Genomic DNA, 22,567 nt, shown 5'->3' on the forward strand with positions numbered 1-22,567 from the left:
ACGTCCCAGAGTTTGTTCCATTTGCCATGGCGTGATACCATGTAAGAAATAGAAAACCAGAGAAGATATCGAGAGAGAGAAAGAGGAAGAAGAGATGAGAGAAACTGATTTTGTTTTTGTAATTTTATTATTTTGAAATGAAGTAACTAGAGTTACTTATATAGAAAAGGCAGAAGGGTAAAATGGTAAAGTAATTGTAGTAACAAACTCAGTTACTTTACAAACAAATTTACAACTAAACTAAACTAGTTATAACTTATTACAATATTCTAATATTAAAGCACGAATAAAAACTGACAAGTACCCTCATTTTATTTTCAAAAAATAAAGAGAATAAATTCATGGGTTTGGACTTTGTATGAAAATGAGGCGATTCACGCTTCATATAGAACTCGTTATTTATTTTAGGAAGGAAAAATAGCTAATAAAAGATAATAAAATGCAAAATGGTTTAATACAAAACTTCTTCTCTAACAGGACATGTCCTAGGCACTTAGAATTTCTGTCTGTGAAACTTGGTTTGCATATTTCTCCACAGCTGCTTCCAATATGCGAAGTGATGCATAAGAAGAATCTATTACAAAGAACTCCACAACCAAAAACTGTGGAAACTTGAAAACAAACAAGGCTCATGCAGCAAACTATGCAAAGTTGAAAATAAGCAAGGCTCGTGCAACAGTTCCATAATCTTGAACCAAACTAATGAAACTTGAAAATAAGTAAGGATCACGAAGCTGCAGCACTCGCGTTTTGACCGCTGGATCTGTTTTTGCGGCCCCAAACAGGATTGCTCTCAATAAGCTGATGAGGCACAAGTTTTATCTCGCGCTTAGTGAGCTTCTTATAGTTGTGGACCCTCAGCCTAGCAATCTTTGCCTCTTCTTCAGGGGTTATCTCTCTTAATACAACTGTTAGCCTGCATTCTGGTCGGACTTTCATCCCACATTTTCCTTTTCCATGTATGTTAACTCTCTTCTTAAAATACCCCTTTCCGACAAATGCTTCATCTGTAAGAAACAGGAATGCAGCATCAGCAGAGATAAACAACATTGTGACAAAACAATTTCACTTCTAATACTTGTAAACTTTGAAATATTACCAACAATTAGACGTTCTGAATCCAACCCATGATTATGAGAGGCGTTCGCTTTGGCAGAATTAATAACCTGCAATGTGTGGAATTTAAAACATACAGTGGTGGAGCATCATTAAAAACATTGGAGGGGCAAAATATTAATTAAATACTTCAATTCTGTTAGGACATTAGGACCATTTAGAGGTGAAAAGAAGTATTGACTACTAGGACCAAAAGTTAAATTTCACAAGGTAAAATTAAAAGAGGAAGATGATATGGCTCGGTGGGTAAGGTGAAACACTTATATTTGCGAAGTGTAACTATTTATCTATCCCGTTGTACTAAATAAATGAGCAAGAAATGAAGTTATTTAAATCTAAGAATCCCCCTCCCAACACCCATAGAACAATAATATTATGAACAAAAAACATGAAATTAGAAAATGGCATCTAAGGACATTTAGGTGTATAGTTCACTCTTCTTCAATGTCATCACAATTGTCCCAGCTTAAGAATCTAGAAAACCCTCTTTGAATCTAGGCAAAGATGGAGGGGTGGGGGCCTAGAGGACAAAGATGGTGAAGAAAATACATGAACAACAATCATATGCATACATGGTGTTAGTGTATTACTACCTGAAATACAGTTTTTGCAGCCCTCTTGACTGTCAGCTGCAACTGCATCAATGCATCTTTAACGAGCATACCACGAACCAAAGTAGCAACCAGGTTGACCTTCTTTGGACTCTACCGTAAAGTATGGTTGAAAGAAAATAAGCCATGTCAAAAAGTGACAATTAAAAACTGCAATTAGACAGATATGAACAATATCCTTGAAACTTAACAAGCCAGAAATTATGATACAGTTTCATTTGAAGAGCAATCAAGATCCAAGGGAGACATTTTTAATGGCTAGAAAATTAGATGTTAAGTTATCTGCAAAAATGGTTACACGCTATTAAAGATACAAAAAAAATCCTAATAAGTAGGCCTCCAATGGAACTGCATAAGTGAAAGAAAACATGATACACAATTCAGTTTTCAAATTATTCCTATGCTGAATTCTGAACCAACTAAAATCTTTGAATGGAGGTGAAAGCTACCACATCCTATAAAAACTATTTCACTATCTGAAGTGTTAAAGTACAAAATTGCCATTGTTATCATATTAGATGCCAACAGTTTTCTCTAATGTACTCTTCAGAAGTTACAATTACAATTATTTCAATAATACAAATAGTCACATCCAATATTTAATTTTTCATGACTAGAATTGAAGGTTTGTATGAAGGGCAAGCATGACCTGAACTCAATGTAAGATTGAATGTTAAGCGTTTGCATCAGAATGGTACATGTGTATAAATTATAGAAGAGCAAAAGCAATCAATCAAACTAAAACCTGTTTGATTCCCTTTAATATTGCTTGAACTTTATCTTTCTTAGCAATTGGTTTTTGCTTCTGATCTTGGTCACTTTTTGAAGCACCCAATAAAGAAACTGGGGCTAAAGGAGATGAAACAGGTGTTTGATCAGGCTCAGACGAATCCTCGAGCAAGTGGGTAGTTGTTGAAATTCTCTGTGAATGCATTTGAATGGAGAGGTTAAAAATTGAGAGGATTTCAAAATTCTAGAATTTAAGATGAATAGATTATACACTTTGAATTCATCAAATATGCCATTTAGATATTGCTATATGTGCAGAATATTTTATTAGGTTATTTAACAAAATAAATGGTCGTAAAGCCTAACTCCCGTAGTGCGTGGTGATGAGATGCATGATTTGGATTTTACAAGGTCAATGTTTTGACGGCATGAAATCTCAACCTTTGAAAATACCTTTTTTCAAAGTCTTAAAATTTAAGGAATACACGATTCAAACACTATCAGCCCTTGGATTCCATTGCTGCATCAAATCCAAATCCAACTGAAGTGTTGCCAATGCAACAACTCAACAAAAATCAATCCATTAATTGCATTGAACTCATGATCAATGGCAAAAAATGGTTGTGGCACCACAAAACCAGTACAATATTAAAGGATTATTAAATATAAAATCACAAGAAAAAGTTAAAATTAAGATCATATCAGGACGAATTTGAAATTCCTTCTTTTATATGCAAACAAAATACACAATTAAAATATTCCTTTCATGAAATAAGTTCTCCAAACACAACAATGCAAAGGATGAAGCTAAAGAAAAGAGAATCATAACATAAATGATAACATTAAGAATGAACACTTTGAATGAAAATAGAAATTGTTTACCTGAAGTTGATGCAGAAATTGGAAAGGGTTATTAATAAGAAAAGGTGTTGTCTTTTGAATCTGAATGTGAGTTTGTGAAGGGGGGAATGAAGGTAAACGTGAAATTGAAGCTACTCTGTTCGAATTCCCAACGCAACGAAGAAGAAATGGCAAAACATGTCTCTGCCATTGAACCATGATTGCAATATAACCTAAACTTAATTTGATCTTCCAGAACGCAGAAGCAGAAGAAGCAGAAGCTAGTGCCCAGTACCAATACCCATGCTAAAACCCTAACATATTTTGCCTTTATTTATTTTTCTCTCTTTAAAATTCAGCAAATTTATATTATTATTTTTTACTATCAATCTTATATTCAAAATTAGAGTGAATAGTCACTATTGGTGTAAATTTGTATGCATGTGAATATAGATTATTTAGATTTTTCAATTTTCCTGTGATGAAATTGATACATACAACAAAAAAATATGTATATGTTGATAATGTAAAAGTTTTATATACTGTCAATTCATCATTCATCTTTCATTTCTAATAATTATTAACTCTTCAAAAAAACAAAAAATAATATTGGTAGTGTATAAATCTTTATACTGACACACCGCATAAATAAAATTGTGCATAGTGCTACTTTAATTTAAATGAAATTTTTATTTCTACCATTATTTATCACTTCATTTGTTATCAATTAGAAACAATAACTTCATCATTTCAACTAATTTTGAAGGAAGTTTTTTAATTATTTTTTTAATGATGTGAATTGTTTTTCATTGGTGATAAAGATATTGATACATAATATTGGATATATGATTTATGTTCCTTTAAATTTATGCTAGTAGCTTAATGATAGCAAGTCAATAGAATATGTGACCATAATTTCATGTAGTTAAGAGATGCTCATTTTAGGGGAAATAAAATACTTTAGATGTAATTAAGATTAGAAGGTAACACATTTAGTAAATTGATTGAGATGTTGGGGTCACATTGGGGGTTAAAATTAAGATGTCATGATGTGTCATATTAATGCTAAAACTTAATTATATTATAATTTAAAGCAATGTCTCGGGTTCGAGTCTTCTGGATGAAAAAAATGATCGCTGGGAGAGTTAGCCCATGTACTTGTAGATGTTCCCAGTTCGGACATGATTACCTATAGTGCAAGGATACGTATGGAAAACCAAAAATTATTAAAGGTTATTCATTATATTATTTTTCGTAGAGATTTTCCATACCCGTGATAGATAGAAACATCTGAAACTTTTTAAAATAGTGTTATGTGATTCTTATCTCATTATCCTTCAGTTTTATGATATTAAAGGTGATTAGTTTATAAAGTCTAAGTGTAGACCAAGTTGAAGATCTATTGTCGAATAATTTCTAAAATAATTCCAAGTGAGAAAATAATTTCTAATATTCCAAAGTATAATAATTCTAATATATTTAAGATTTAAAATTAAGCCTCAAGTCCTTCTAAGCCATTTTAGATTTCAGACCAAGTGACTCCATTTACACTTGTAATTGGGTAATTTCTCAAATTAACCTAACTTATTTTCTTAACTAATCTATATCATTTAGGTTCTAATCTATACTAAAAATTAAATCATCAAGTTTTGTAATAAAATTTCATAATTCTTAATCTAGTGACTAAAACTCCTCTAAACTTCTAACTTAAAGACTAAAACTTATATCTCAGCATCCCCACTCACACACACCTCCTACACACACATCTCCCACAAGCACACACACAAAGATACAGATTGATTATCATCATATTCGCGAATGAGATATTATTGGGAGATCGATACATCATTCATGAATTTGACAGATTAATTAAAAGATATTTTTACTAAATCTCTTCGAGATCAGAGAATATCACACACACATGTGTGTGACTAGTTATATGTATTAAGCATATATAGGCCAACCTTACGGGGAGTATTGATAATTTTGATATTAATTATATGATGTTGTACTTATTATTTTTAATTAGGTTTCTCTATATGATTTGAGAATCATATCTTTGTACCCATAAAATTAAAAGATTATACTATAAATACAGAAGATTGAGCACATAATACACTCAACTAATTCAAATAAGCAATATGTCATTTTCAAGTGTATATTCTCTTATAGTTGTGAGTGATGAGTAGTGTCCTTTCTATATTCATGAATTCTTGTGATTTTAAAGAAGTATACTACATGAACAAAAGATTTCTTAGTGCGTGAAAGATGAATGAAGATGATGGAAGAGATCATTGTCATTTCTTAAATACCAGATAACATAACAATAGATGTTATTTTCTGCGTTAGGAAAGAAAACTTCGATCATAGTTATTATTGCTTGTTGTAGAAAAATACCTCATGCTCTTTTTATTGATCAATGAATAGTTTGAATACAAAGTAAACTTCATAATAGTGGAAGATATGCACAATGCTCCTTTTATACAGACACAAGAAAGAAAAGAATCAACCCTAACTAAAACTTAACTAACCAATCATTAAAAAGCATATGCTTAAAAGGCTAGATAACAAAAACTAATCATGTTAACTTGTGAATGAAGTAAACAATAATATGATATGAGTGATGTAGTCTAGTCGTGAATTGGGCTTATGGCATTGATCTATCTTGGTCATATGTTGGCTTGTGGCCTGATTCTGTCTTGGCCATGGGCTTGATCAATTGTTTCAGTGTCCCGGTCAGATGGCTCGTGTTTGGCTTGGTCATTGGCCTTGGACTCCCGGTCAGAACTCTGTCAGAATCAAGAATCATACTGCTTGGTGTTTCCTCGGTCATAGTCATGCTGCTTGGTGTTTCCTCGGTCATAGTCACGCTGCTTGGCTCAATAATTTTGGCTAGATTGTTTTTTGATAGGGAAAATTGTAAGTGCACAAGTAAAAGTAAATTTAGAACAATTGAACAATTGACAAGAATAATTATGAAAATAGTAAAAAAAGAAGATTAAAATCTAATTTAGGAAGAGTTCCGAGGACAAAAGTTACGACCTTTACACTTGGAAATCCTTGTTTTGCTCATTTTCATGAACTTTAAGTTATGAGGGTGAATTGCTCTTTGATATGTGTCATCCTCTCTCGATCTCCGACACGTGTACTCAATTGAAGTCGCACATACTCTCGTGGAATCAATCAAATCTTTTACTTAGTTCTTTCTATCCAATCGCTTTGTAGCAACCCAAGGTGAATTCTAGAAACCCCCAAGATTAATCCTAATACTACTCTCGTAAATTAGGATTCTAGTTTGAATAAGTGAATGGTCAGATAGTTAGGTTCACCTCTCGGTCCTTCCCCAATGTATCTAAGATGTTTAATTTGTTAGTCAGACAACTCACACAAATAAAACTAAGTTTAATGATTCAAATCACAATACTCAATGAAATAGAAATAAGAACAAATATTTATTGAATGTAAAACGGCATGACTGCAATCCTAGAAATAAAGGGAATTACTCACTCATAATGGAGAAGAGAATACCAAACTCTAAGTTAGAGGATTGTAATGTAAAAGTGTATAGTTAATCCTTCATGGAGAACCCTCATTTATCCTAATTACAAAATATTGGGCTAAACCCAACAAAACAAATATAAAAAATAGGAATAGAATATAACATTCACGACTACTTTTGACCCTTCAATTTGTTTTCGCATAGCCTCAACATCGAATTTCATCTTCTTGCACTAAATCTCTACTCTTTTTGCCTTCAATCCAACCAAACTGCACAACATAGTAAAAAACACTCGCTCAACCCGAACAAAGAGAAATAAAAGCTAAAAACAATCCTAAAGTCCTAATTATATCCTACAATGCAAGTTAAATCCAATGCAAATGTAGCATAATTTCACCCTCATGAAATCTCCTCAAACTTATCTCTTGATTGTCCTCAAACAAGTATTATGTCTAACTTTCACAATCATGAATGAATGATGATATAGAAACCATGGCCCAAAATAACAAGCAATCTCATGTTAGTTTTGAAACAATCTAGACATCAGGACAAGACAATCATAAACAAATTTAATTCAAGCTAAGTCCTTGAGTCATAACAACTGCATGAATTAGGGTCACTCTTTTCTCTAGGGGTGTAAAAATTCGAATCAGTTCGATTTTTGGTGCATTTTAGTGACCGAACCGAACAAAAATATATGGTTCAGTTCCGCTCAATTAACAACAAATTTAACTATAAGAACCGAACTGAACCGCTCTTGAATGGTTCGGTTCGATTCCACGGTTTTTCCAAATTACTTTTTTATAAAAAAATCTTGCATCAATTGAAAGTTCAAAATGAATTACAAGAGATATTGTTTATCCATAAAAGGATAAACATTACTGTTATTATTATCAAAAATTATGAATCATATGTAAATGTGTAAAAAAATTGAAACTCAAAATTGTTTGTTAATAACATATATCAAAATATGTAGTTGATGGAGAAAAAACGAATTATCACATATAATACTACAGTCCACAATTAGTAACATATATATCTACTAGTAACATATATAACAATACAATTCATGATTAGTAACATATATCAATTAGTAAAATAAATAATAGTTACATTTATAACCTTACATTTCACAATTAATAACACATTTAACAATACATGTATAACAATATATGATATATATTAGTTTCAAACTCAATATCAAAAAAGTTGAAAATATATTCCAAATCATCAAGACAAAAGGAAACAATTTAGTAACTAATAACATATATAATACTAACTTAATACCAATCTAGTAACATATATAACACTACAATCCACACAAAAATTGATAATTTAAGCTAAAAAATGGTTGAAGAATTTAAACAATAATAAAATATCATTTCCTAGTATCTATTTCTTTAATATGTGGTTCGGTTCCAACGGTTCCTAAATTTCTAAAACCATAAACCGAACCAAACATAAACGGTTCCATAAAAAATAACCGAACCGAACCGTGAAACCGAACCGAACCATATTTTACGGTTTGGTTCAGTTAGATTTCATCGGTTTCGCGGTTTAAACCAGAACCGCTTACACCCCTAATTCTCTCATCACTCTTATGTTTTTAAAGGTCATAGTATTTTTCTCAAATTTTCATGAATGTAAATTACCATAAACTTGATTACAGACCAAATCACCACTGACTGTATTTGAATGCATGTAAAAATCAAGAGATCTTGAAATTGTTGTATTATGGCCAAGATGAATGATTTAAGATGGGATAAACAAAGAAATAGTACTTTAAAAGGCTTACAAATGTTTCCCAAAATACTTAAACTTTTTAGACATCTGATTCAAGCATTAAGATTCTCTTAATATGTCTTACTTTATCATATGATTCTTTTTCGATCAATCCTTCTTTTTACAACATATTATTTTTTCTAAAAGAGAAAGGATGATTTTTTCCTTTGCACATTTCTATGGTTTATTTCACTACACATAACATTTTTACCTTCTCATTGCTTCAACCAAACATCACAAATTACTCCAAACCCTCATTTGAGTAGCTATGAAAAATCATTAAAGTTCAGGCTCAAAAGTGGGAAACATATGAGTTTTCAATATTTATAGCAAGCGAGTGAATATCAAAAGAAAAAGTCATAATTGTCTCTATCAATTTAATGCATGCAAACAGACATCAATCTTGAAACGATCACAAATCAAGTTCTAGAATATACAATCATAGAAAATTATGCACTCATGAAAGAAAAAAGGTTTTTATGTAATTGTCAATTCAAATCAGAACCTTTATTGTGTTTGACCCAAGTTTCTCACATTTGGTTCATTCATCAAAAGTTTTGAAACAAAAACTTTTATTTAACTAAATTTAATTCACAATTATCAAGTTTAATGTCTTTCATGTTATTATTTTATCAAAAGCTTTTTTCTTCAATGAGGTCATAGATCAACAATCATCATTCATGTATATGTTTTTTATTTAAAGCAGATAGACAATACAAAATAAAGCAGATGGTAGATGAGATATGAAACATATGCTAATGCATGATAATGTGAATATTCAACCTAAAAAAATTAAATTCTATATGGTACGCATGACATAATTGAACTATCTAAATGCAAAACTCCATCAAACTTAGAAATTTACATTGTCGCTAATATAAAAATCTAAACAATAAGATAAAGAAAAAGAAAAGTCACAAGTTAGGTAGGAAGTGTCCCTGACTTGTGTCAATTATAAGTGGTTGACTTTATTGGGTGTATTAGAAGTACCTGCAAAAGAAGAGAAAAAGATCTCAAATGACCCATATGACCTAGATGGACTAGCTGCAAATACCTTATTTGAATGGGGCAGCTAATATACATTGCAGTGTTAGCACGTTTCCATGTAATTTGTAGTTTTTTTTCTAGAGTTTTTTTTTGGCCAATACTATACACCCCCCCTACAAAGGCTCCAAATTCAGGGAGGCACTAAAGCCAACACTAAACACTAAAATTCATGAACAAAAAAATTTACCTTCAACGTGAGTTGCCTCCCACGAAGCGCTCGTTTAATGTCATTAGCTTGAGAGTTGGTCCTTGCGTATCACGCAGGATACAATGAACTCATAACTGAGGGTGAAGAGAGTATTTTTACTTCCATTTTAGGTGTTTTCCCTTTCTCCCAATTATCAGACTTATGTAGGACCCTCAAGCTCTCCTCATGCGGGTTGTAGGGGAATGTTGAGCTTGCATTTATAGATTCACTACCCTCAACCACTTCCTCATCAAAATTTGAAGTGTCACCTTCCAGTATGCTTATCTCCAAGAGATTCTCATATTTCACTTTAGACACTTCCTCTTTTACTACTTGGTTCAGCATATCAACCCTGTAACATGAGTCCTCAAGAGAACATTATTTAATAGATTTAGCAATATTAAATTCAACATTTTCATCCCCTATGCTTAGAGAAAGTTTTCCATTTTAACATCAATCATAGCACTAGAGGTAGTAATAAATGGTCTACTTAGTATGATTGAAATTTGTGCATTTTCTTTGATCTCTAGTATTACATAATCCGTTCAAATGTAAAATTTTACAACTTTGATAGGAACATCCTCCAATATGCTTATAGGGAATTTAATTGCTCTATCCGCTAATTGAAGTGATATTGTAGTGGGTTTTAGTTCACTCATGTCCAATATTTTATACATGGATAAGGGCATGAGGCTCACACTTACCCCCAAGTCACATAAAACATGGTCAAAATTAGTGTTATCAATTAAGCATAGGATAGAGAAACTATCACGATCTTTTAGTTTAGGAGACAAGTTATTTTGAATTAAAGCATTGCACTCCTTAATTAGAGCAATTGTTTCATAATCCTCTAATATTATGTTTTTAGATAGAATATCCTTAAGAAATTTCATGTATGCAGGCATCTCCTGTAGTACCACAGTGAAGGGCAAATTGATATATAATTTCTTAAGGATATCTAAGAATTTCCCATATTTCTTTTCTAATTTTGTCTTCCCCAATCTCTGAGGAAAAGGAATTGGTGGTACATATGGTAGTGGAGCTACATACACACATTTGTGTTCCCCTTCAGGGAGTTGTGTCTCAGTATGTTTCTCTTCCACTTGTGTATCATTCTCAATTCGAGGAGCATCCTTGAGTTCCTTCTCACTCCTTAAGCAGATAGCATTACAATATTCATTATTTGGATTTTTCTCTAGCTGTCTTAGAAACAACTTTGTTTGCTTATTAAAGTTGCTAGCTTGTTGGGTAATTTGTATTTCTAATATTTTTCCATTTCTAACATATTTGTAACATTTTTATTAATCGTGATTTGATCATCTTGAAATTTATTAAGGTGAACCAGTAATTTTTCCTGACCTTCCATTATTGTTATAAGTGTGGGATCAATAGGAGAAAATTGTACATGTGGAATTGTGTTGTAGGTTTCGCATTACCTTGCTCATCTTGATGTTGATGATTTAAAGTGTTGTTGTTCCTCCATAAAAGGTGGGAATTGTTCTGCATGTATGGTGGGTTAAATTGTTGTTCGCTCTTCTCCTTGTAGTCATAACAAATGCATGATTCAGGTTGTTCATTGGCCCTAGCTCATGTACAGGTTCATTGAATTGTTTGCATTCAAATCACTCGTGCCATTTTTCTCCACACCTCTCACATGTTGCAGTAGACCCAATAGCATTAGCATGATATTTTTCAACCTTTCCAAACCTTTGAGAAATGTTCTCCAACGTGGAAATTACTTTTTCCATTTGATTTCCTGAATATTGTACACTAGAGTCTCACCTTGGATGATGTCTCATCTCATTCACCCATTAGTGATGATTGGAAATTACATTCTCTATGATCTTTGAAGCAACATCAATTCCTTTGCACATAAAGGCTCTACCAGTTGAAGAGTCCAACAATTATTGTGATGGAAAGTCTAGCCCACTATGGAAGTTCTAAACCAGCATCCAAGGTGGAATACCATGATGAGGGCAAGCTTCAGTCAGCTTATTTAATCTGTCCCATGCCTCAACAATTGACTCCCCATCTTTTTAACTAAAGTTCTGGATGAGGTTCCTATAGTGCATAGTTTTGAAATGAGGAGAGTATTTGTTGAGAAAAGCCTCCTCCAAAGTTCGCCATATTGCTTGGATTTTAGCATTTTAATTCCTTAGCCACATCTTAGGCCTGTCTCTAAGGGAATATAGAAACATGCAGAGACGAATGACATCTTCAGAAGCCCCATGAATCCTCACCGTCTCATAGAATTCCAATAACTGATCAATATGGGCATTATGATCTTCATGAGCTCCACCTCCAAATTCGTTTTGCATCACCATTTGGTTTATCAGCTCATTCAGCCATTGTTTGTACACGTCTTTCTCTTGCTCTTTCTCTTTGTTGCCTTCTTCTATGGAAAGTCTTTTCTAACTCTGAGTAGTAATTCGAACTTTGCATAAACCAAATGGTCAACCTACAGAGGTACTAAGAAAAAGGTAAACGTGTAATACACTAGAGTAAAGTAATGATTTAATTGAGAATTAAATAAATTCTGACACAGTCCCCGGCAGCGGCGCCAAAAACTTATAGGGCAAATCGCAAGTGCATGACTATGTCGTCAAGTAATAAAATATCGATCCCACGAAGACTAGAAAATTCTTTAATTATAACAATTAAGTTATACTTAACTCAAATATGAATTAAAAGTGAATTTAGAACAATTGAACAGTTGACAAGAATATTCATGAAAAATTAAAAAGGATTGAAATCTAATTTAGGAAGAGTTCCCAGGATAAGGTTTACCGCCTTTTCACTCGAAAGTCCTTGTTTACTCCTTTTCTTGAACTTTAAGTTGTGAGGGTGAATTACTCTTTGATATGTGTCATCCTTTCTCAAGTTCCAACATGTGTACTCAATTGAAGTTGCAATTACTCTCGTGGTACGATTATCAATTGAATCATTTACTTGGTTCTTTCTATCCAATCGATTTGTAGCAACCCAATGTGAATTCTAGAAAACCCCGAGAATACTAAGACTACTCTCGTGAATTAGGATTCTAGTTTGAATAACTGAATGGTTAGATAGTTGGGGTCACCTCCCGGTCCTTCCCCAATGTATCTAAGAGGTGTAATTTGTTGGCTAGACAACTCACACGAATAAAACTCAATTTAACGATTCAAAGTACAACACTCAATGAAATAGAAGTAAGAACATGTAAATTCTAGAAACAAATGGAATTACTTACTCATAATGGAGAAGAGAATAACAAATTCGAGATTAGAGAATTGTAATGTAAAAGTGTGTTCCATCCTTGAGGGAGAACCCTCATTTATCCTAATTACAAAATATTGGGCAAAAGCCAACAAAACAAATCTAAAAAATAGGAATAGAATATAACATCCATGACTTATTTTGGCCCTTCAATTGGTCTTCGCATAGCCTCAACACTGAATTCCATCTTCTTACACCCCAATCTTTACTCTTTTTGGCATAAGTCCACCCAAACTGCACAACACAACCAAAAATACCCACTCAACTTGAAGAAAGAGAAATAAAAGATAAAAAAAATCCTAAAGTTCTAATTATGTCCTAAAATTCAAGTTAAATGCAATGCAAATGTAGCACAATTTCACACTCGTCAATGCCCATCTTGCATTAGAACAGCCCCAATACCCACATCCGAAGCATCACACTCTATTTCAAAAGATTTTGAAAATTTTGGCAACCAAAGTATATGTGTGTGGTCAGCTTATCCTTAAGCCTCTAAAAGGCCTCTTCTTGCTTATTACCCAAATGAAATTTCACATTCTTTTTTACCACTTCATTGAGAGGTGCTGCCAAGGTACTGCAATCCTTGATGAACCTCCTATAGAAGCTTGCTAAGCCATGAAAGTTTCTCACATCTGTGGTAGTCTTAGGGGTGGGCCATTCTTGGATAGTCTTAATATTTTCAGGATCTACGTGAACTCCATTGGCACTGATAATGAAACCAATAAATATCATGTGATCAACACAGAAGCTACACTTCTCAAAATTGGCATAGCTTCTCCTTCCTCAATACAAGCAAAACACTTCTCAAGTGTTCATAATGTCCATCAATATTCTTGTTGTATATAAGGATATCATCGAAGTATACCACAACGAATTTCCCATGAAATTCTCTCAGAACATGGTTCATCAGCCTCATAAATATGCTTGGCGTATTAGTTAAGCCAAAAGGTATTACTAACCATTCGTACAAGTCATATTTTGTTTTGATGGCTGTTTTCTACTCATCCCCTTCCCGAATTCGAATTTGATGGTACCCACTCTTTAGATCAATTTTTGAAAAGATGCAGGCCCCATGTAATTCTTCCAATAGATCATCTAATCCAAGAATGGGGTGTCTATATTTTACCGTAATGTTATTCATGGCTCTATAGTCAGTGCACATCCTCCAGGCTCCATTTTTCTTTGGGACGAGGATGACTGAGACTGCACAAGGACTAAGACTTTCTTGGACCTATCCTTTATGCATAAATTCCTCAATTTTTTGGGATTTAATTAGTCTTTTAAGGATTGCTCCTATAGGCAGACCTATTGGGAAAGGATGCACCAAGATATAGGTCAATATAATGTTCTATGCCCCTTAAAGGTGGAAGACCACTAGGGACATCCTCAAGGAACACATCATTGAACTCATTCAAGAACTTAGGCATAGTAGCCTTATCAGCAGCTCACTACTCAAATAAAAGCTCTTGCACAAGAGTAAGTATATAGGCTGATTTGTGAACAAAGCATGTATTACTTCACTATTTATGACAAAATAGTTATTTTTGTGATCATTTTGATCAATTTTTTTGACTTTGCTAGAGTCTTTGGTTTTATCCTCTTTTTATTTTCTTTCTTTTTCATCTTTTCTTTCAACCTTCATTGATCATCACACACTTGTTTTGGAGACAAGGGTGATAAGACTATCTTGTGGATGTGATGCATAAAAGTGTACTTATTAGAAAAACCATCATGGATTTCTTATCTTACTGCCATGGTCTACCCAAGAGCATATGGTTGGCCTCCATGTTGACCTCGTCACAAAGGACCATGTCCACATATTTCCCAATTGAAAAAGGCACTTTTGACGTGTTGGTTAACGACCATATCCCTAACCTCATCCTGTCATTGTAGTCTGTAAGGTGTTGGGTGTGCCTTGGTGCTAAGTTTTAGCTTAGTCACCATTCTTGTTCTAACTACGTTAGCACAACTACCTCCATCAATGATGAAGGTATATACATTATCTTCCATAAGGCAGCGAGAGTGAAAAATATTTTCCCTATGGCTCTCCTCATGTTCCTGAACTTGACTCCCAAGGAGTCTTCTCACCATGAGCAAATATCCATCAGGCATGAAGATGGCTCCATCATTATCATGATCTTCTTCACTAAATGCCTTTGATTGAGACTCTACAGATCATTTAACATATTTGCAACATTTTTATTAATCGTGATTTGATCCTCTTGAAATTTATTAAGGTTAACCAATAATTTTTCTTGACCTTCCATTATTGTTATTAGGGGGTCAATAGGAGAAGATTGTACATATGAAAATCGTGTTGTAGGTTCCTATTACCTTGCTCATCCTGATGTTGATAATTTAAAGTGTTGTTACTTCTCCAAGAAAGGTTAGGATTATTTTGCCTGTATGGTGGGTTGAATTGATGCATGTTCCTCTCCTTATAGTTATAGTAATTACATGATTCAAGATGTTCATTGGCTCAAGCTCCATGTACAAGTTCATTGAATTGTTTGCATTCAGATCACTCATGCCCTTTTGCTCCACACCTCTCATATGTTATAGTAGACCGAATAACATTATCATGGTATTTTTCCAGCTTTCCGAACCTTTGAGAAAGGTTCTCTAGCATGAAAATTACATTTTCTATTTGATTTTCTAATATTGTGCACCAGAGTCTCTCCTTGGATGATGTCTCATTTCATTCGCCCATTGATGATGATTGGAAACCATATTCTCTATCATCTTTGAAGCATCATCAATTCCTTTGCACATGAAGGCACCACCAGCTGAATAGTCCAATAATTGTTGTGATGGAAAGTCTAGCCCACTATAGAAGTTCTGAACTAGCATCCAAGGTGGAATGCCATGATGACGACAAAATTCAGCCAACTCATTTAATCTTTCCCAAGCTTCAGCAATTGACTCCTCATCCTTTTGACTGAAGTTTTGGATAAGGTGCATGTAGTGCACAGTTTTGGAAGGAAGAAAGTATTTGTTGAGAAAAGCATCCTCTAAAGTTCGCTATGTTGCTTGAATTTCAACATTTTGATTCTTTAGCCACATCTTATCTCTGTTTCTAAGGGAATATGGAAACATGTGGAGACGAATGGCATCTTCAAAAGCCTCATGGATCCTTACAGTCTCACAAAATTCCAAGAACTGATCAATATTGACATTCAGATCTTCGTGTGCTCCTCCTCCAAATTGGGTTTGCATCACCATTTGGATCAGAGCAAATGGCAAAGAAAAGTTCTCTACCTCAATAGTTGGGAGGATTATTCCAGGTCATGAACTACAAGCATTAGGGGTTGTGTAGTCGTGAAGTAGTTTTTCATCTCATTCAGCCATTGTTTGTACATGTGCACGTTTTTCTCTTGCTCTTTCTCTTTGTTGCCTTCTTCTTCTACTAAAAGTCCTTCCTGACTTTGAGTAGTAATTTGAACTTTGCATAAATAATATGGGCAACCTTCAGAGGTACTAAGAAAAAGGAAAACACGTAATACACTAAAGTAAAGTAATAAATTAATTGAGAATTAAAGAAATTTTGACATAGTTCCCGGCAACAACGCCAAAAACTTGATAGGACAAATCGCAAGTCCACGATTGTATCACCAAGTAATAAAATATTTATTTCACGAGGAATGAAAAATTTCTTTAATTATAACAATTAATTTATCCTTAACTAAAATAGGAATTAAAAGTAAATTTATAACAATTGAACAATTGACGAGAATAATTATGAAAATAGTAAAAAAAAAAGAATGAAATCTAATTTAGGAAGAGTTATAAGGATAAGGGTTACCTCCTTTACACTCGCAAATCCTTGTTTTGCTCATTTTCATGAACTTTAAGTTGTGAGAGTGAATTGCTATTTGATATGTGTCATCATCTCTCAAGCTCTGTCACATGTACTCAATTAAGTTACACATACTCTCGTTGTATGGTTATCAATCAAATCTTCTACTTGGATCTTTATATTCAACCGCTTCATACAATCCATGGTGAATTCCAGAAACCTCCGAGAATCCTAATACTACTCTCGTGAATTAGAATTCTAGTTTGAATAACTAAATGGACGGATAGTTGAGTTCACCCCTCTGTCCTTTCCTAATGTATCTAAGAGGTGTAATTTGTTGGTCAGAGAACTCACACGAATAAAACTCAGTTTAATGATTGAATTCACAATACTCAATGAAATAGAAGTAAGAACAAGTGTTTATTGAATGTAAAATGAAATTACTCATTCATAATGGAGAAGAGAATACCAAATTATAAGTAAGAGAATTGTAATGTAAAAGTGTGTAGTAGGGGCGTAAAAGTTCGGTTCGGTTTTTGGTGCATTTTAGTGACTGAACCGAAAACAAATATATTATTGGTTTAGCTCGATTAACCGCAAATTTAACTATAGGAACCGAACCGAAGTGAATCGCTCTTGAGTGGTTCGGTTTGGTCCGGTTCCATTGTTTTTCCAATTATTTTCTTATAATGTTTTTTTGCATCAATTGAAAGATCATTATTAGAAGAGATTTTGTTTGTCCATAAAACAAAAAAACTACTACTATTATTATAAAAATTATGAATCATATATAGATGAGTAAAAAATTGAAACTCATAATGGTTTGTTAGTAACATATATAGCAATTATATAATTTATGGAGAAAAAAACGAATTATCACATATATAATAATACAATCTACAATTCGTAACATATATATCTACCAGTAACATATATATCAATTAGTAAAATATAATAATAGTTATATATATAACCTTACAATTCACAATTAGTAATACATATAACAATATATGGTATATGTTAGTTTCAAACTCAATACCACAAAATTTGGGAGATATATTCCAAATCGTCAAGACAACTGGAAAACAATTTAGTAATGAATAACATATATAAAACTACCATAATAACGATTTAGTAACATATATAACATTACAATTCACACAAAATTGTTAATTTAAGTCACAAAATTGGTTGAAGATTTTAATCAACAATAAAACATCATTCCATAATATCTATTTCTTTAATATGTAGTCCGGTTTGGTTCCAACGGTTCCTAAATTTCTAAAACCGTAAATCGAACCGAACATAAATGGTTCCTTAAATAAATAACCGAACCGAACCACGAAACTGAACTGAACCACATTTTGCGATTTGGTCTAGTTCGGTTCCATCAGTTTCGCGGTTTAAACTAGAACTGCTTACACCCTTAGTATGTAGTCAATCCTTGAGGGATAACCTTCACTTATCTAAATTACAAAATATTGGCTAAGCCCAAGAAAACAAGTCTAAAAAATAGGAATATAATATAATATCCACCAATTCTTTTGACTCTTCAATTGGTCTATGCATAGCCTCAACACTTAATTTCATTTTCTTGCACTCAATCTCTACTCTTTTTGTCTTTAATCCAACCAAACTGCACAACATAGCCAAAAACACCGTTCAACCCGAACAAAGAGAAATAATAGCTAAAAACAATCATAAAGTCCTAATTATGTATTAAAATATAAGTTAAACGCAATACAAATATAGCATAATTTCATACTTATCATTTATGTATATTCATTAGTTATACTCAACATTTATTTGATGTTGCTGGCCATATTCCACTGTGAAATTCTGTAATGGAGCTAGCAACAAGATGTGTTGTCTCAATTATATGCAAATGTTGACTCTCCAGTGTCCACAAACCGGATAACAATAAAATATTCTCACTGGTTAGAGCTCCCCGATCCCATGTCTCATACTTACTCTCTAAGTTTTTTTTTGCTATTCGCCATTTTGTCTTTCAATTCTTTCATGCTCATATATCCATTCCCTCGTACGACATTGACCTTATAATGGTGTATTCATCATGGGCATAAAATGTAAAGAAAAAGGATAACTTCAACTTGTGTAAATTTAAGAATACAGTATTAGAGATAGATGCACATTCATGACGTGGTGTGTCTTCCTGTCTCACACACTAATGGATATGTGTATGATAAAACTAACATCCTCAAAGTTTTATTATTGAATGTTCCTTGGTGTTTGAAAATCCTAACAAGGTGTACTATTCTGTTTTTTTTGGTACATGGTGTACTCTTCTGTTGTTACACAAAATGTAATATTATCAAATTATAATATGTTTAGTATAATTAGTGAGTATAATATATATATATATATATATATATATATATCAATTATGTAAAGATTTATATATAGTCAGTAGATCATCCATCAATTATTTATATTATTTTTATTTATGAGTCAATGATGATTGAAAATAAACGGTAAATTATGCTATAATAATGTAAAAAAACTAATTGTTTGATATTTTATATCCAATTCTAAGATATATTAATTTAATTTTTAGGAAAAGTATAATCAATTGTGTTGATTGATAAGAAGGCCTAAGAATCAATATATAGTGATTAATGAAGAGGATCTATAATCCTATTTTATTGATTATTGGTATGATATCACATCCAAATATGTTAAGTGTTGATTGATAAGAAGCGTATGACCCAATTATGTGGTTTAATGATGACATATTAGGATTCGTCGATTGATTTGGGTATTGGTAAACGAATTCTTGATCGTATGAAGACAAACTTATTCATAGAAATAGAGTAAGATACTCTTATGAAATCTCGACATTGAATAATAGGAGCATGCCGTGTAAAAACTTTTAATTATGAACTAAGAGATTGAATCATTTATGCTTTATTGTCATATATGTGTATTGATTATTTTGTAATTAGATTATAGCTTAAAGTAATTAAAAATATTATGGGTTAATATGATTAAAGGTTATTCCCTTATATTCATAACAACTAAAAATGTCATAGTTTGAAATCTTTCAAAATAGTGTTATTGAGATATGTTTCTCACTATGTTTGAGTTTTTTTGTATGACATTTCTAGGTTAAATGTCTATGGAGTTTGAGTTTGAACAACGTTAATTAAAAACATGTTTTCAGGCAATCGTAAGACTTCATATTGTAAAAATTATTTTAAAGAACTTGTATTAAGTTGAAGCGGCATATAGACTTTGTCCTACCTTTTAGTTAGGACATAGTACCATTATATATGCATTGTATTGTTTATACATAAGATTTAGTGTCTAATGAGATTTTAAAATATTATTCGTATTTATTTTTAAATATATTTTAAATAATTATGTTTTTTATGATTCCTCAATTAATAGTTAAGAAAAATATGAGTTACAAACTTCTTTGCCTTCCATGCACAATAGCATCTGTGTCTGATGATTTCTAACAGTCCAAAAAAATTGATTTATTTTTCTCAACTCTATTAGCAGTATACCCTTACAATTTGCACAAATTGCTCCATCTTCCTGCTGAAAATGTATTTAATATTTATTGTTAAATGAAAGATCTAAACTTTTAGTTAAATAGAGCCAATTATTAATTTAATAATACAATATAAATATTAAAGTTGTATGAGTTGAAGCAAAAAGTAAATTAAAATAATTACAATACAAAACCAAAAAATAACTTTGAATTAACAATTTCAAATGATAAATATTAACGAAAAAATAACATTGTTGATGTTGAATATTAATAAATCAAATTTTAATTCACGTTCAAAATCTTTGTTTTTGTTTTTAGTATAATATATTTATTTTTATAATTTTCCTTACTCTTTTAGTTAGTAAATATTTTTTAATTACATTTTTTTCATAAATTAACATTTTGTATCTTAATATTAGATTATTATTTTTAATGTTTTATACAAATAATTTTTATTTTTATCTATATTTTCTACATTTGAAAAATATGTATAAAACATGGAATATTTGGTAGTTTTTCTAATTTTGAATCCCTTACACATTACCCAATTATGATATATATATATATATATATGATTGAGTTCTAATAGTTATTTAATTTTTAAATACAAATATAATCATTCCACATTATTTTGACATTTGAATTGCATAAAAAATAAATCACTAACGTTTTTATTAAAATCTTAAACCTAATTCTCACATTCTCTTCTCTCTTCCAACCTTAGCACCCCAATTCAACCTCTTTATAAGTATTATCATATTCACAATCAATTTCATAATGCCTTATTTATTTTTCATTGATAATATATAAAAATTAAACTACATAAGAGAGAAGTAATCTCTTGACTATTCTCCATTTATATTTTATTTTTATTATTATATTTATTTTGTAATTTTAATTATTTTTATTTTCTAGCTAGTAACTGTTTTTAATTAAATTTTGTTTGACTAAATTAACATTTTGTATCTTCATTTTATATCATTATTTTTAATTTTTATATGCTTATTTTTTTTATCTATGTTTTTTCTACATTTGAAAAATATATCACACATTAAAGATTTGGTAGTTTTTCTAAAATTGAATCTTTTATATGTTACATAATTATGAAGTAGATATGATTATATTTTAGTTTTATTAGTCATTTGATTTATAAATCCAAATATAACCATTTCAAAATTTTTAAATTTGAATATAATAATTTATTATCATCATTATTATTAAAAACATTTAACTCAAATGATATAGCCTAAGAAACTCAGCTATTTTTTAAATAAAATATATTTCACATTTCTACATGTGAGTTTTATATAACCACATGGTCTCGTGTGGTTTTCAAATGTGCGATAATCTAGATTCATAACTCTTAAATAGTAAATAAAATGGTATAATTTAATTGGTAATAATTTCATTGAATCCCAATAGTTGATTAGTAAAATAAAAACACATGTTTGACATTTTCTTGTGTTATAAACTGAATCAGCACATTTCTATCTACCTTTAATGACCTTTTTTTCTATTAATATCAATGTAAATTTAATTTCATAATTGCAGCTTTATAACTAATATAGTTTAGAATAAAAATGATTCAACCATTAATGAACATACCTAAATTAATGGTTGATTCCTAAACTGATTAATGATTAAAAGAAAAACAATAATTCATAGAGTTAAAGCTGATTCCTATAAAATATAAAAATGCTGAATGTTTCTTACATGTATTTGAAAGAGCATAAACAAAAAAGAAAAGATGGAATGAGTGGTTGATATCACACCAAATACTAACTACTATAGTTTTCTTGAATCATATCTTTCACTCTTTTACCACCATCACTCAATTATCTTCAATTAGATGGCACATAAAATATAGTTATTGTCTTTAAATTTTTGAAAGTGTGCTATTGTAATAGTCACATGCTTATTCCCAATACATATTTTATAAAAAAATACAGATAAAAAAATACATATTTTAATGTTGTTTATTTTAATATTAATTTAAAAATAGCAATGTGAGCGGCTAATTATATTTTTTATACAAATAATATAACTTGATTAATATTAACTAAAAAATTTGGGATCATCATAAGTAAGGCCTCCAATTCCTTAATTATATAGGAACAAAAGTATTTGAGAATCATCTACCTTTTTCTAATTATTATTAAAAATGATGATTATATTTAAGAAATAAATTTAT

General features: G+C 31.3%; 1 protein-coding gene across 1 annotated transcript; it reads right to left on the minus strand.

Moving 5' to 3' along the window:
• Positions 1-409: 409 nt before the first annotated feature.
• On the minus strand, positions 410-3,601 carry LOC109339645 (50S ribosomal protein L22, chloroplastic-like). Its single transcript, XM_019577116.1, has 5 exons — positions 3,339-3,601; positions 2,473-2,649; positions 1,710-1,820; positions 1,100-1,166; positions 410-1,007 (listed from the first exon to the last, which is right to left on the minus strand). Exons 1-5 carry the CDS (start codon positions 3,513-3,515, stop codon positions 727-729), a joined length of 813 nt encoding a protein of 270 aa, XP_019432661.1. The 5' UTR covers positions 3,516-3,601; the 3' UTR covers positions 410-726.
• Positions 3,602-22,567: the final 18,966 nt, after the last annotated feature.

The sequence above is a fragment of the Lupinus angustifolius genome, unplaced genomic scaffold (assembly GCF_001865875.1).
Source record: "Lupinus angustifolius cultivar Tanjil unplaced genomic scaffold, LupAngTanjil_v1.0 Scaffold_85_95, whole genome shotgun sequence".
NCBI lineage: Eukaryota > Viridiplantae > Streptophyta > Magnoliopsida > Fabales > Fabaceae > Lupinus > Lupinus angustifolius.

What these genes read in the sequence shown, in the direction of transcription:
- LOC109339645 (XM_019577116.1), bottom strand. Translation starts at nt 3,515, where the DNA reads ATGGTTCAATGGCAGAGACATGTTTTGCCATTTCTTCTTCGTTGCGTT. An exon ending in AATTTCTGCATCAACTTCAG is followed by an intron (nt 2,650 to 3,338) that starts GTAAACAATTTC and finishes ATGCATTCACAG; the next exon opens with AGAATTTCAACAACTACCCA. An exon ending in TTCAGAACGTCTAATTGTTG is followed by an intron (nt 1,008 to 1,099) that starts GTAATATTTCAA and finishes TGTTTCTTACAG; the next exon opens with ATGAAGCATTTGTCGGAAAG.